The sequence below is a fragment of the Anolis sagrei genome, chromosome 2, assembly GCF_037176765.1.
Source record: "Anolis sagrei isolate rAnoSag1 chromosome 2, rAnoSag1.mat, whole genome shotgun sequence".
Taxonomy (NCBI): domain Eukaryota; kingdom Metazoa; phylum Chordata; class Lepidosauria; order Squamata; family Dactyloidae; genus Anolis; species Anolis sagrei.
In genome coordinates, this window is record NC_090022.1 from 26,570,800 (window position 1) to 26,584,955 (window position 14,156).

General features: G+C 41.1%; 1 protein-coding gene across 2 annotated transcripts in view; it reads left to right on the plus strand.

Annotated features, from left to right (window-relative positions):
* Positions 1–14,156, plus strand: part of SETD5 (SET domain containing 5) — a 68,545-nt gene that overhangs the window by 38,932 nt on the left and 15,457 nt on the right. For both annotated transcript variants that reach the window (XM_060766546.2, XM_060766547.2), the window contains exons 12-18: positions 177–417; positions 581–661; positions 2,279–2,536; positions 3,366–3,686; positions 6,120–6,362; positions 8,379–8,508; positions 12,227–12,480. In XM_060766546.2, coding sequence (XP_060622529.2) covers positions 177–417; positions 581–661; positions 2,279–2,536; positions 3,366–3,686; positions 6,120–6,362; positions 8,379–8,508; positions 12,227–12,480 — 1,528 coding nt within the window. The remainder of the gene's footprint in view (positions 1–176; positions 418–580; positions 662–2,278; positions 2,537–3,365; positions 3,687–6,119; positions 6,363–8,378; positions 8,509–12,226; positions 12,481–14,156) is intronic.

Here is a 14,156-nt window from a genome sequence, read left to right on the forward strand (position 1 = left end):
GATTTGTGTTCCCTGGTATATTGTTGAACTATATTTCCTGTAGCAACTTGTATGGTTAGTTTATGGTGGTATCGGGTGCCCACTTGTCTGTCCTTAGCCAAAGACATGTATATGTGTTGTTTCTCAAGAGAACAGAGAATGATGCCAATGTATTCTTTGTTTTTGTGGTGGGGTAGCAACTATAAAGTGGATTGTGCCTGTCACAAGGGAAACCGGAATTGCCCTGTGCAAAAGCGGAGTCCAAACACTGTAGAACAGCTACCTCCACCTATTCTAGACACTTTGATTGGAGCAGAAACGAGGCGTCGGAAAGCCCGCCGGAAGGAGCTGGAACAGAGGGGTGCTGCTTCAGATGAGAACAGCAATCCACAGACAGAAGAAGTCCCCGAGGGGCTTGCTGCAGCCAGTGACAATGAGGTAAAATCCCCATCATCTTACAGCACTGATTCTGGGAGAACACGTTCCCAGCCGGAGTGACTTATTTGGCTGAACAACAGCAACAACTTCAGTGAATTGCTAAGAGTTACCATGATTCCTTGCAGTAAGAACTGTTGCTGAAATCTGTTCTGTGCTTTTTCAGGTTGCAGACAAAGAAGAGAAGCAAGAAGAGGAGAAAGAGGCTGCTGCAGATGAACAAGAAGGCCTCACTCAAAGTAGACGGGTAAGTACTTTCCCCACCTCATCCTCTTGGCTTACTGATGTTTTGTTATGGCGTTGTTATAAACATGCTTCCATATTTCGGCTTTGTATTTTTAAGCCTGTTCTTGTTTGCTGCTAGTTTCACATGTTAGAGTTCTATCAGCCCTGACTCCGTAGTGTTTTAAGTTGGAGTTAGTCAACTTTCTACATTCAAGAAGTCATTTTTGCATTACTTCCATGTTATCTTGTGGAGCAAAGGTTCTAGGACATTGGGCCGGCATGCACGTGGCTCAAATCATATTTATTGGACTTGACTATTGCCCTGAATGTGCTGTGAGTCTGTCCTAGACTGTAGTTAGCCAGTGCTGTTGTACAACTCAGCATTTGCCAAAAAGATCACACATGCTGCCCCACCAGGGAAGCTTGTTAGTCACCATTCTTCTTGAACGCACTTGATAAGTTTGTGAGGAACATGAAGGTAAGCCAGAAAGGAGATATGCCTATGAAAGTAATGGACAAAATGAATCAGATGTTCAGTTGGCTTCATTCTGGAACTTGGTTGGAAAAATGGGGGATAGAGAGGAGTATGTTATCCAACTTAACAGTGAATTGTTAGGTTTCCAGTGGCTGTTAAAGTTGAGATCAAATGGGTGATTCAGATAGAAGAATCTACCCTTTACCCCAAATCAAGGAACAGTCAAGACTAGAATTATTGCAATAAGAAGCCTAATTTTTTTTTTCAAGAATAGTAAACTCCCAGTTAACCGGCATCCATGGGGATTGGTAGGTGCTGGATAATGTAGTTTCTGGTTGCTTGAGAATTACTGTTAAAAATAGATCTAATTAATATTATCTCCCATATTATACTGTACCAAAAGGAAATTAGATTAGCCCCCGCCCTTCAATTTTTCCACTCCAACATGAAAATATAGATGTTCAAACAGGTTTTTGACCTTGAGTAAGCTGAATCGGCCCATATGAAGTTGTCACTTGGCAATTTGTGAATTGATGGCAGCTAGTTTTATCTACTGTTGTTTTTAAAATTGTATTATTTTGATTTTGCTCTGTATGTATTGACAGGGGTTTTTGTTATAATTTTATGTGACTTGTTTATGCTTATGCTTTTTATGTTTATGCTTTTTACCTGTTGTATGTTATATGTGAACTCTGGAGTGCCTTTGTAAGCCGCCCCGAGTACCTTCGGGGAGATGATGGTGGTATATAAATAAAGTTTATTAAAGTTTATTATTAACTGAGATTCTATTGTACTTGAAATTAGAGAAAACTGAAAATAGGTTTGAAGCATCAAAGCCATTGTTGACTTTTATTTATTTTATTTACTTTGTTATGCCAGTCCTGTCAATGTTTTTTACTGATTGGTACCTAATATTTCCTCATGATCATAGTATTGTTGACCTCTGCTTTGAAGCAATTCAGGACTTCACACTGGAAAGTTACTAACCTGCCATCTATGTGGCCATTGCCCTCAGTAAGGAGCAAGAATCTTAGAATGGTACCTACTTGGTCTTTCCCCCCACTCTCTCCTTTTTCTCAATGTTATCTACTTTTTATGCTGTAACCCATTTGCTGTTCTATTGTGTTTGTTCTGCTGACCTTGAGATCTGTTTGTATGGGCTAGACACGAGAAGATCGGAAAGTGGAAGCCGTCATGCATGTGTTTGAGAACATGGAAAAAAGAAAGAGAAGAAAAGATCTGCCTTTGGATCGGAGCAGCACAGACACAGAAATGGTGGTTAATGCAGAGACTCCAGAAGAAATTAAACCTGAGCCAATTGAGCCTGAAGATAGTGGTGTGGCTTTAAATGTCCCAGTGCCAGTTGCCCCTCCCAGTGTCAGCAGCATTGGAGTGAATACACGGAGGTCTTCACAGGCTGCGGTAAGAGAGATGCCGGGATGCTGGGATATTGTAGTCTGGGAAATATGGAGAAACTGTAGTGGGTTGGAGAGTCTCTTCACTTTAGCAATCAAAAGTGGGGTAACATGTTCAGGAAAGATATACTTCTATATGCCTGAAGCTGGGGTTTGCTATCACCATCATATCATCTTTGTAAACTATTCTGTTGAATTAGAATGCCCACTGGGAGATGGCAACTTGGCAGGTTTTTTATAAAGCTCTCAGCTGGGTGCTACAGTAATAGTGACACAGAATACAAGCAAATTGTACTAGGTGTCACCTTTACTGCTATGAAATTGAATGTCTTATCTGCACAGATCAAGTGTCCACACAGGGAAAGTTTTCTTCTAGTTCCCACACCCAAATTCAAATTATACTATTTCCTGTCCTGCAAGTGCCTCAAATAGGTTAAGCAGTATCCCCGAGAAAGCCCTGCCTTAAGATCTAGGCAAATCTATCTTTTCCTATAGGATCCTAGAGTGGATTGCAACTGACCTTATTCATGAGGCCTTCAAAACCTTCCCATCAGGTTTGAAGGCCTTGTGAATGAGGCCAGTTGGGAATTGTGCGAGTCTGGTGAGCTGACCAGCCTTGGCCTGTTGGAATGGTGTGGCTTCCCAAACTGTCTCGTTCATGTTCCCTGCCTTTCTGGCATACTTGCTTGCACTGTTGGGCACATTATATTCAAGAGATTTTTTTATATATATAATGTGTATCTTCAAAATTGAGGTAATATTACATTTGAATGTCACCTTACATTTGAGTAAATATGGTTAATCATATAGTTTCAATGCTGGGTTTTGTGTTGCAGGAGACAGGAACAGAGAAACCAGTCTCTAAAACGGCACCAACAAAACCAACAAGGCCACGACCCAAAAGTCGTTTTTCCCGTTACCGGAGCAGTTCGGCACAACGGCTGAGGAGGCAAAAGCAGGCCAATACGCAACAGTCAGAAATCACTCAAGCAGCTCCAGAGGAAGGCAGTGGAGTGAGTGTGATCACTTCAGCAGAAGCCAGCAGCACAGAGGGTCCAGGAGAAGGGAAGACGTTATTGGGCTCTGAGCTAGTGGTGGCTGCAGTTGTTGGCTCACAGCCTAACCGAGTGGCACTCAAGTATCCCAAAACAAAAAAGGTAAATCTGATGAGGCAGGGGAGCAGTGCATGTCTTCTCAGGTCATGCGAAAGATTGCTTTGGGCAAGCCACGCAATGTAACAGGTTCAGCCAGTAGTTTGCTAAATTGAAAAGGAGAGTAACCCATGGTACTCTCATGGTAAGAGTCCTTTCTGTTAATGGGGGCTATGTGAAAGGATTCAGCCTCATGTATTATATCCCAGATTCACATATGAACCATCACATATCCAACAGTTGTTTCTTTTGTAATGCCTTTTTTTTTTTGCGAACCAGGAGAGAATGATGCTTTAAAAACTTCTACAATGTGTCAAGGTATAAAACTCCACATGAAAACTAAACACTCTAGGCCAGTGGTTCTCAACCTGTGGGTCCCCAGATGTTTTGGCCTTCAACTCCCAGAAATCCTAACAGCTGATAAACTGGCTGTGATTTCTAGGAGTTGTAAACCAAAACACCTGGGGACCCACAGGTTGAGAACCACTAGTCTAGGCAAAGCCAAGAGTCCATGTTTAGCTACTTTTGAGGAGAAAATGGAGAAATGAGTAGTCAGCATAATGTTTTGATAGTGCTTATGGTGGTGGTTTTCATAGCTAATTGCAAATTATGCAACACCTGTAGTGGAAAAAAATTAAGTAGTTTCGGTTTCCCCAAAAGTTACATTGTATACAGGTCAAGAAAAGTAAGCTTTTAAAAGACATGATAGAAGCAAGATGTCCTTGGGCTCTAACAGGAATGCATTTTTTTCAGGAATTCAGCTGTCCTGGAACTTGAGTTGTGTAGTGTTCAGCAGTCACAGAGGAAGGCAGTTCAGGAAGAAGAAAGAGAAAAGACATCTTTCTAGAAAAATCAGGCCTCTTGAATTCTTTCAGTGATATGCTACGCAACATCAGAAGACACATGGCTAAATATTAGGTTTAGAATCAGAGATTTGACAGAGAGTGCTGGAGGAACATACAAAGAGTGGCGCTGTTCCCTACATGTTTCACTTGTGAGTTTTCTGCAGGCCAATATTTGGTCACATTAGAACAGAAAGTTGGACTCAATGAGGTCTTGATCTGATCTATCATTAGGTGGTAGGGAGCCCCTGGTGGCGTAGTCGGTTAAAGCACTGTGCCAGCAGGACTGAAGACCGACAGGTCGCAGGTTCGAATCCGGGGACAGGCGGATGAGCTCCCTCTATCAGCTCCAGCTCCTCATGCGGGGACATGAGAGAAGCCTCCCACAAGGATGTTAAAACATCAAAAATCATCCGGCCGTCCCCTGGGCAACGTCCTTGCAGACGGCCAATTCTCTCACAACAGGAGTGGTTGCTCCTGACACGACAAAAATTTTTTTTAAAAAATTAGGTGGTAGAGACTGGTGCAAAATTTATTTGGTTCAACGCGCTAGTATGAGATTGCCCAGTTCTGGATCAATTCATGTGAACAGGTTATTAACAGTGGTTGCAACATGGAGTATGCAACTCCACTGGTAGCCAGTCTGTTTCCAGGCAAAATACAAAGTATTGTACTGATTTTGACCTATAACGCCTTATATGGCTTGGGATTATTTGAAAGAATTTGTTAGAAATCTGCTATCTTCTGGAGAGGGCCTTCTCTCTGTCCCACCACCCTCTCTAGTGAGAACAAGGGAGAGTGCCTTTTCGATGAGTGTTCCCAGACTTTGAAACTCTTCCCCAAGGTAGACCAGAATGCCCCATCTTTCCTTTCCTTTTGCAGACATATATCTGCTGCCAAGCATTTGTGGGTATGGTGTTGGGCAGCGTGCTAGGATGGTTGGGGTGGGATTGGGGAGGGGATGAGTTTTCAATGTAATTTTACTAGTATTTATTGTATTTTAACTTTATGTCCGTAACACAAATATTTAATTGTTTTTTAATTTTTGTATTGGCCATATTTAAATTTTTTACTGGGTTGTGGCATATGATTGTTAGTTGTCTTGACTCTCTATGGGGAGAAAGGCGGGATAGATATAAAGATTATGCTGATTGTGTGTGTGTGTGTGTGTGAAAAAATGCATCGAATAACGTGTGCATCTTAAACTGAACAAAACATATAGACATTTGTCTGCTAGATGGGGATGGGTGCCCTTATAATCTGAATTAGAAATGGACCTGTATGGATCTGTCAGTATAAAAATGAGAATAAGAACATTATCCAGATTGACAGATTTTTCCTACTCCCTAGTCAGTATATTTCATATGCATCATCTTTGATCTCTGGCACTTTTATATCTCTTGCCTGGACTTTGGAGAGAAAATCCCCAATTCAGGTAGTCAAGCACTGGTAGACAAATGTAACGTCTGATCAGCACAAAACAGTTTCCTGTATTCATGTGGCTTGTTTTTCTCGCCTCTACTCAGTTGTTTATCTGATATTTTGTGTCCTTACCAGGCCCTTGTTACTAAGATGCATCTGTTGTTTTTGTATCTAGTATCTAGTTACAGAATGGCTGAACGACAAGGCAGAGAAGCAGGAATGCCCCATGGAGTGTCCTTTACGTATCACCACTGACCCAACTGTGCTGGCTACTACCCTCAATATGTTGCCAGGACTTATCCACTCCCCACTCATCTGTACCACACCTAAACACTACATACGTTTTGGCTCTCCTTTCACCCCAGAAAGGAGAAGGCGGCCACTTCCACTGGATGGGAACTACAGCTCGTGTAAAAAGGTATGTCTGCTTTCTATTGTTGTTTGTACAACCACCCATTCCTGGCAAATGTTATCTTCATACATTCTGTGGTCACCAGAAATAAAAAGGTGCATAACTTCAAAGCCACCCCGAAGAATATTTGCCCAGGGTTACTTTCTTAGGAATCTTCAAGGAAGCATTGTTGCAACTTAAAATTGTTCTGCTTCTTACTGCGTTTGGTGAACAATGTATTTCATCTGATAATACATTTTTTTTCTTTATGCTGAAAATACATGGCCTCCTTCTGTCAGTTCACCTTCTATCTTCAGATGTGAATAAGCTATATACTGCTTATGTTGTTACAAAGTTGAACTGCATCATGCTCAGACCCCTCTCCCTTCTGAAAGCCAAGATCTTGATAGGATTTCTCTGAAATATCAGTTAAAACCACAAATGTACTTATGGAAACATCTAAATAATAAGTACAGCTGACCTTTGGTGCTGAAATCTATGACAAGGGCTTCTCAATAAATCTTGTGTTTGTTTTTTTTAAAAAATATAGATCATTTCCACTTGGATAGTCTTAAATGGTTTCCTGTAAATATTACAATTTGTTAGTAGAAAGAAAATCACTCCTTATTTCCTTTCTCAGTGTCACCATGCAAGTAACTTCTTGCAACATTGATCTCTTGTGTGTTTCATTATAACCCACAAAAGTAAGCTCCAACTCTTTTTACAGCTCAGTATACTGAAGTGGTTGAGAAACCCAGATTGGGAGTAATGATCTCTTCTGCCCTCTCCTCCTCCTCCTCCTCCTCCTCCTTCTTCTCCTTCTTCTTGCTTTTCCATTTCCATAAACACGTGCATTGTTACTTCCAAGGTATGAAATCTGATGAGGATAAAGCTTGACATCTTTTGCTTTGATATAATGAAAAGTTTTGTGTTTTCATGACTTTATGGGAAAATAAACACAGGGCATTGACTGATTAGCATCCAAAATGCTTGACCTTTTCAAGGCCTGCACCAGCTCTTTTTCATGCCTCGAGGACCTTGCATACAAACCCCTCCTTCCCTTACAGTCCTGTGCCTTATTCCTTTACTGCTCTGCCATAACATGTCTGTTCAAACATCATTTAATCTCAGAACTTATTACAAGGGTTATCCAGAAAGTAAGGTTACAAGGCACGTAACTCTCACAGGGCAGGTAGCTCTCACAGTGAATGAGCAGTGCCAGTCGTCAGTAGCTCGTTGACTGGCATTGTGGTGAAGGTTAGAGATGAGCATCCTCATTCCGTTTCCCTACAAGTGTGAGGTTTGCACTGTAATATGCTACTTAAATGCCAAGGGCATGAACGCCACTGTGATTCATCACAAAATCGTTCCAGTTTATGGAGAGGACATAATGTCAAGACAACATGTGACAAAATGGGTATGGAATATATTGTGAGACAATGAAGAAACTTTGCAGAGCCATCTTTAAAAAATGTAATGGGATGCTGATGGCGGGAATCTTGTCTTCTTCATGACAATGCGCATCTGCACACTGCTCATGGAACACAAGAGTTGTTGACTTCATTTGGTTGGGATGTTTTAAGCCACCCCTCTCACAGCCCCAATCTCGCACACAGTGACTTTCATCTGTTCCCTAAATTGAAGGAACACCTGGGTGGAAAACAGTTTTCCACTGCCACCAAGGTGAAAATTGAAGTGACGAACTGGCTGGAAAAGGCGGAGGGAAACTTCTATGACACAGGCATCAAAAACTCATCCCACGGATGACAAAATGTATTGAACTGAATTGTGATCATATGGGAAAATAATGTAATACCTATTCTACACTCCATATAAGTTTAATCAAGATATATTCATTCTTTGTATTTTTAAAAAAATCTTGTAACTTTACTTTCCGGATAACCCTCGTAATTGGTCTATTTGTATCAAAATCTGACTTTTCACTTTTAAAAAGGTGAGTAGCATTGATTGACACACATGAAAATCTACCGTCTGTTACATTTGTAAGATAGCCATTGGATTGAACACGATTTGTTTTTACAGCGCTGGATAAAGCAAGCTCTAGAAGAAGGGATGACTCAAACTTCGGCTCCCTCCCAAGAGAACAGAATACAGTGTCTATACCAAAGCAGTGAAAGCAGTAGCACTTCTGGCATCTGCAAGGAAAATGCAGGTTGGTTGAGATACCATTGTGCCTTGTGATAGACAGGAAGATTTATTTCTACCCCAAAGCACATGATGAGAAACGACAAAAGAGTAACCTCTAAACAAAAAACAAAACAAATAAAAAAACCTAGAGGGTTATTTCCTTAGCTCCTTAACTTTGGCCTTATGATACTGACCCAATCTGGACAAATATAGGTACAGATAGTAAACTGAGATTGGCATTGTCTGCTGCTGGTGATACAGGTCTACCTTAAAATGTGTCACCATCCCCCTTAGATGCTCCCCATCATCTGGAATGCAAGAAATACAAATGGCAAAACTGTATATGCTTCATGAATTGAGTTCTTTTTGCTAAGTGGCTGCTCATTCAGACATCTGCTGGGCACAATAAAAAGGCATATTAATGTCAATACTAGCGGAAAGGACCCCTCTCTTCTCAGAGATGAGAGAGTAGGGACCCTACTTTCCCCAGGAAGTAGACATCTAGCTTACGTGCAAGCAAGAAGCATACTGTGTGAAAACCATCTCCTTCTCCTTGGCAGTTCGTCTGCCTTTTAACCAGTTGTTGGGGAAGCAACTGGTTAAAACTGTGGGCACCTGGTTACTGAGCAGCCACTCTCTAGCACAGGAGATTACATCTGTGAAAAAAGGAAAAAGCTGAGTTATAAAAATAGTAACCTTGCATCTGTCTTTGCAGAGGAAGAGGGTGGCGATCTACCCAAGTCAGGGATCAGTTTTCCAAGGACGTCAGACGAGGCCCTAGGCAGTGTACAGATAACTGTTTGTTGCACAAAGGTTAGAGGCGCGTAAAGTGGACAAAGCAGTAGTTCTGGGCAAATTAATAATTATGAGTGAGAGCACACAACATAAACAACAATATAGTCACTGTTTTTTCTGAGAGGCTTCGGGGTGGATTGGTGCTTGCATAAAAGGTGGTATTTTAAAAGGTCACAATATCTGACTTTCATGGGCCTTGGGAGTCAGAATGAATTTTATTACAACATGTAAAAAAAACTTGGAAAGTTATATTTAAAAGTAATTAGTTGCAGTTACATATACCCAGCCAAAGGAGTTAGTTGCTGACCTAGTTAGTCACAACAGTCAACAAGCAATTGCTTGTTGTGCAGTTATTTAGTCGTTTCTCAAAAGAAGCCAATTAACTATTTTAATAATTTAAAAACGTTGAATTCTGTAAGTTTTAGTCTTCAGTATAAAATTCGCTTTCCTTCCTTCTACCTCATTGCTCGCATAATGCCCACAACTAAGCACAAGGCATTACAAGAGCTGGCATTTAACCCTTTTCCAGCACAGTGGCCATATATCTGAGTATAAAAAATAATCACATTATTACAACTATTTGGTTGTGCTTCCTCATGTGACTTAGTACTTCCAAGCTCTGGATGAGATTAAGAGTTGGGAAGCATATATTTTTGTAATTCATCCAATTTTAGGATTATGGGGGATGGGAAACTGAAGCTTTCCCCCACAAAATTCTTACGTAGGAGATAGTTTACAGGTGAAAGTCAGTGTCTTAGAATAGTCGCTCAGTAGTAGCAATACAACACAAAGTGAATAGCAATGAAATTAGAAAACTGGCTGGGGAGTCATTGGCACACGATCTCCCATTTACAGCTGTCCAGTGACTACTCTTCTCCCAGAGAATGAGTTGTTAGGATGAGAGTCCTTTCTCCATGAGGCAGAATAAATATTGAGGACCAAGATTTCTTTTAAAGCAATATTAATCAGGATATCTAATGGGGACATCAGCATTTTCTGATGTGTCGGGGACTAATAATATGTTTTTGGCTGTTGGCTGCAAGTGTTTGTTTCCTTGAAACTTGCTAGGGACCAGTAGTCAATGATTCAAGGACCACTCTGGGAACCATCACTTCCAGTAACACTGCTTTAAATACTTTGCTGTCCACGTAGGAGCTAGAAAGCAGCCCCTTGCACATCTGGAGGAATGATGGGAATTGTCTGGAGTCCTGAGTGGGGTCTGACTGCATGATTCTTGAAGCCCTATATCCCAGGTTTTCTGCTTTAAACTGGATTATAGGAGTCTGCACTGCTAGATAATCTGGGATAAACAGAAAACCTGGGATCAGATCCTGGGATATAGGGCCTATCTGGAAGGACCCTTGGATAATAACTGTGTCAATATCATAGGTCTTGCACTACAAGGATGTCTTGAGTGTAGTGCAAGACCTAAGATAGTCATAGACAGTGTCCTGTATTATGAAGCATTGATTTACTAGGAGAGATTAGACTGTGTGTAGAGAAACAAGGCTCCATAGTCATAGAAAAATGGAAAATACTTTCTTTTTCTTCAAGAGGTAGTCTTTACTTCACTGCTGTACTCACTGTTGTCCTGCAGATGCTACTGCAGGGCAATCATGAAATGGTAGATCCAATTTTAGTCACATAAAATATAGCTGCCAGAAGCAGGTTTTCATCCTGCTGCTCCTCACAGCAGCCTCCTCTGTGTGTGATGAACCATTGTACCAGGAAGAAAGGGAGAGTCCCCAAAATTAAATGGAAGCACCTTCATTATGTAGAATAATAATAATAATAATAATAATAATAATAATAATAATAATTTATTTGTAACCGGCCTTATTTCCCTGAGGAAACTCTGAACCCTTCAGTCTACAAAAGACAGATCCAGTTCAATGAAATCAATAGAGACTTATCAGTGAAGAGTATTTGCAAAATGGAATTGGAGATGACAGACCAAAGGAATCCACTCACATTGAGGGAACATTCAAAAATAATTTCAAGCAGAACCATTTGCCAAATTGATGTCTAGATCTTACCAGTGATAGGTCTCTTGCAAGGAGATGTTTAGGAGCAGTAATACAGATGCTGCTAAAAGCAACATGCTGGTCTGTTTCTTTTCTACTTCAGCCTTGCTTGTGTCAGTGCCGTATTTTTCCATCTGCCTAAACAAATTTAAGAACAATCTTCATTACAGACCCAGGAATTAATCTAAATCAGTAATTGTGTAAAGCTTAGCCCAAACCCTGTCTTTCATCAAGGTGTGTGCTGCTGCTGCTGTTGTTGTGTTAGTGCAGATCTGGAAACAATCAAGGAGCACAATTTTCCTGGAACTTCATTCTTTACTATAGATCAGTGGTTCTCAACCTGGGTTCCTCAGATGTTTTTGGCCTTCAACTCCCAGAAATCCTAACAGCTGGTAAACTGGCTGGGATTTCTGGGAGTTGTAGGCCAAAAACATCTGAGGAACCCAGGTTGAGAACCACTGCTATAGATCCATCCATGCTAGAAGAGTATGCAGTAGCTGCCTTGAGCTCTTATCTCAAATTATCATTTCCTCTTGAGTCCTGAAAGTGTCCCGGTTTTATGGCTGGTTAAAATGGTTATTTTCGGCTTGCTCTGTTTCAGTGTGCTGTCCTCCTTTAGAATATTTTCAGCAGAGTTGAGAAACTGTTAGTGCATCGTGTATTGGCATTGTGTTGGTGCCCAAAGTAAGGCATTGAATTTTGCCATCTATGTGTAAACTGCTTTGAGTCCCCCCAGGGGTGAGAAAAGTGGTATATAAATACTGCAAATAAAATAAATAAATAATAAAGCTACAAATGTAAGGGTAATAGTAAAAGGAGCAAAGGCTACAGATGTGAGAATAGCTGTAGAGGGAGCAGACCTTGAGCACAGATTAGGCCTTCATAATGATAGGGTCACCATTTTGACTGTATGTTACTTTTCAGATGTACTGAGCCCCCTGAAGAAGTGGAAGTCTCGGTATTTCATGGAACAGAGCGTCAACAAGTTGTTGAGGCCGCTCTCTCCTGTCACTCCCCCACTTCCTGACTCCTCCGTTCCAGACTCGCTGAGCCCACATCTTACCACCTCCTGTTCATCTGTGCCAGGAGATGAGGAATGTCGTAGTGGATGTGGCATGATCTTCTCACCAATTCCCTCTTTGGCTGCTAGCCGTTGCAATACTCCACTACAGTTTGAGGTAAGCTGGGGCTGCGGGTGGGAATGGCAAATCTGCTTGCTGGCTTAGTGCATCAAAACTGTTAAGAAGGGACACAGGCTTCAGAAATGTGTAGATGGCTTTTCAGCGTTACTTTACAAATTCAGAGTACCAATAGACTGAGGCCTCATTCTTTATCCTTATGCACAGTAAATGGATGCTAGAGTGCGCAAAATTCCAGATTATTATATTGTGGGTATTTGTCCCCACAATGTCATCTGAACCCCAGCTTGTACATTCCCTCACCCAAGCCCTGCATTTAGTACCCAGCTACATTGCCAACCTCTGCTTCTGTTCTGCATGTATCCCTAAAGCTTTAGAAAACTTGATCTGTCTCCCATCTCAGAATTTCTCCATCGGCATGACGTTGCCTCCCTATTCCTCTTATTGCTTATTTCCCGCTCTTATTCAAAGCATCAGTTAAGCTTTTGAGTGCAAGGCATGAATGAGCTTTGGTGGTGGTCTTGTTTCTTTGTAATTCCCTCTGTTTAAACAGAAGCCTCTCCTCTTATTCTGAAGTGTTCTGTTGTTTTACTTTATCTGGTGCCAACTGTATGCTCAGGATGGGGGTGGGGGTGGATTTCATTCTGGGGGTTCACCACTGAGAAGTATGGGCAAAACTTTAATAAATCTGCAGAAATACTTAGATGGCAGTTGGGTCATCTACGTCTTGAGAAGTTGGAGTCCAGATCCACTATACTTTGGGACTTTTCCATTTTCTACATTTTTAAAAGTATAGTAATTCTACATAAAGAAAACCATAACTCATAAAGTTAATGCTCTGCAACCTTTATGCACAGAGCAATTTGTGTGATTCCTAAAACTTTGTAGAATTCTGCAGTTTTATTGTTTACGGAATTCTACTGTTGCCAACAACGAGGATTGTGTATTACTAGAAACTTAATTCACATGTTACTCTGACCAGTGGGATTCTATCAGACCTCATTTTCATATTCTCCAAGCGTATATTCACAACTGTGAAAGCTAGAAAAGGCAATTTTTTTTTGTAATTAGTAGCTTTTCTGTAGTCAGAACACTGCGGTATTTAATTCTGTCTGTCCTTTTGGCTTGAGCTTAGGTGCGTTGATAACTGTCCAGCAGGGGTAACAAAAACTGTACAGCAGCGTTTCTCAACCTGGGGGTCGAAACCCCTGGGGGGGGGTCACAAGGGGGTGTTAGAGGAGTCACCAAAGACCATCAGAAAACATAGTATTTTCTGTTGGTCGTGGGGGTTCTGTGTGGGAAGTTTGGCCCAGTTCTATCATTGGTGGGATCCAGAATGCTCTTTGATTGTAGATGAACTATAAATCCCAGCAACTAAGACTCCCAAATGACAAAATCAATCCCCCTCCCCTCCAACCTCACCAATATTCATATTTGGGCATATTGAGTATTTGTGCTAAATTTGGTCCAGTGAATGAAAATACATCCGGCCTATCAGATATTTACATTACAGTTCATAACAGTGGCAAAATTACAGTTATGAAGTAGCAATGAAAATAATGTTATGGTTGGGGATCACCACAACATGAGGAACTGCATTAAGGGGTCACGGCATTAGGAAGGTAGAGAAACACTGCTGTACAGCAAGGGCCAATGCTCACCTTCATGTTTTTACTGGAAGCTATTTTGTGATTCCTGATCATTCCTGTTATAAT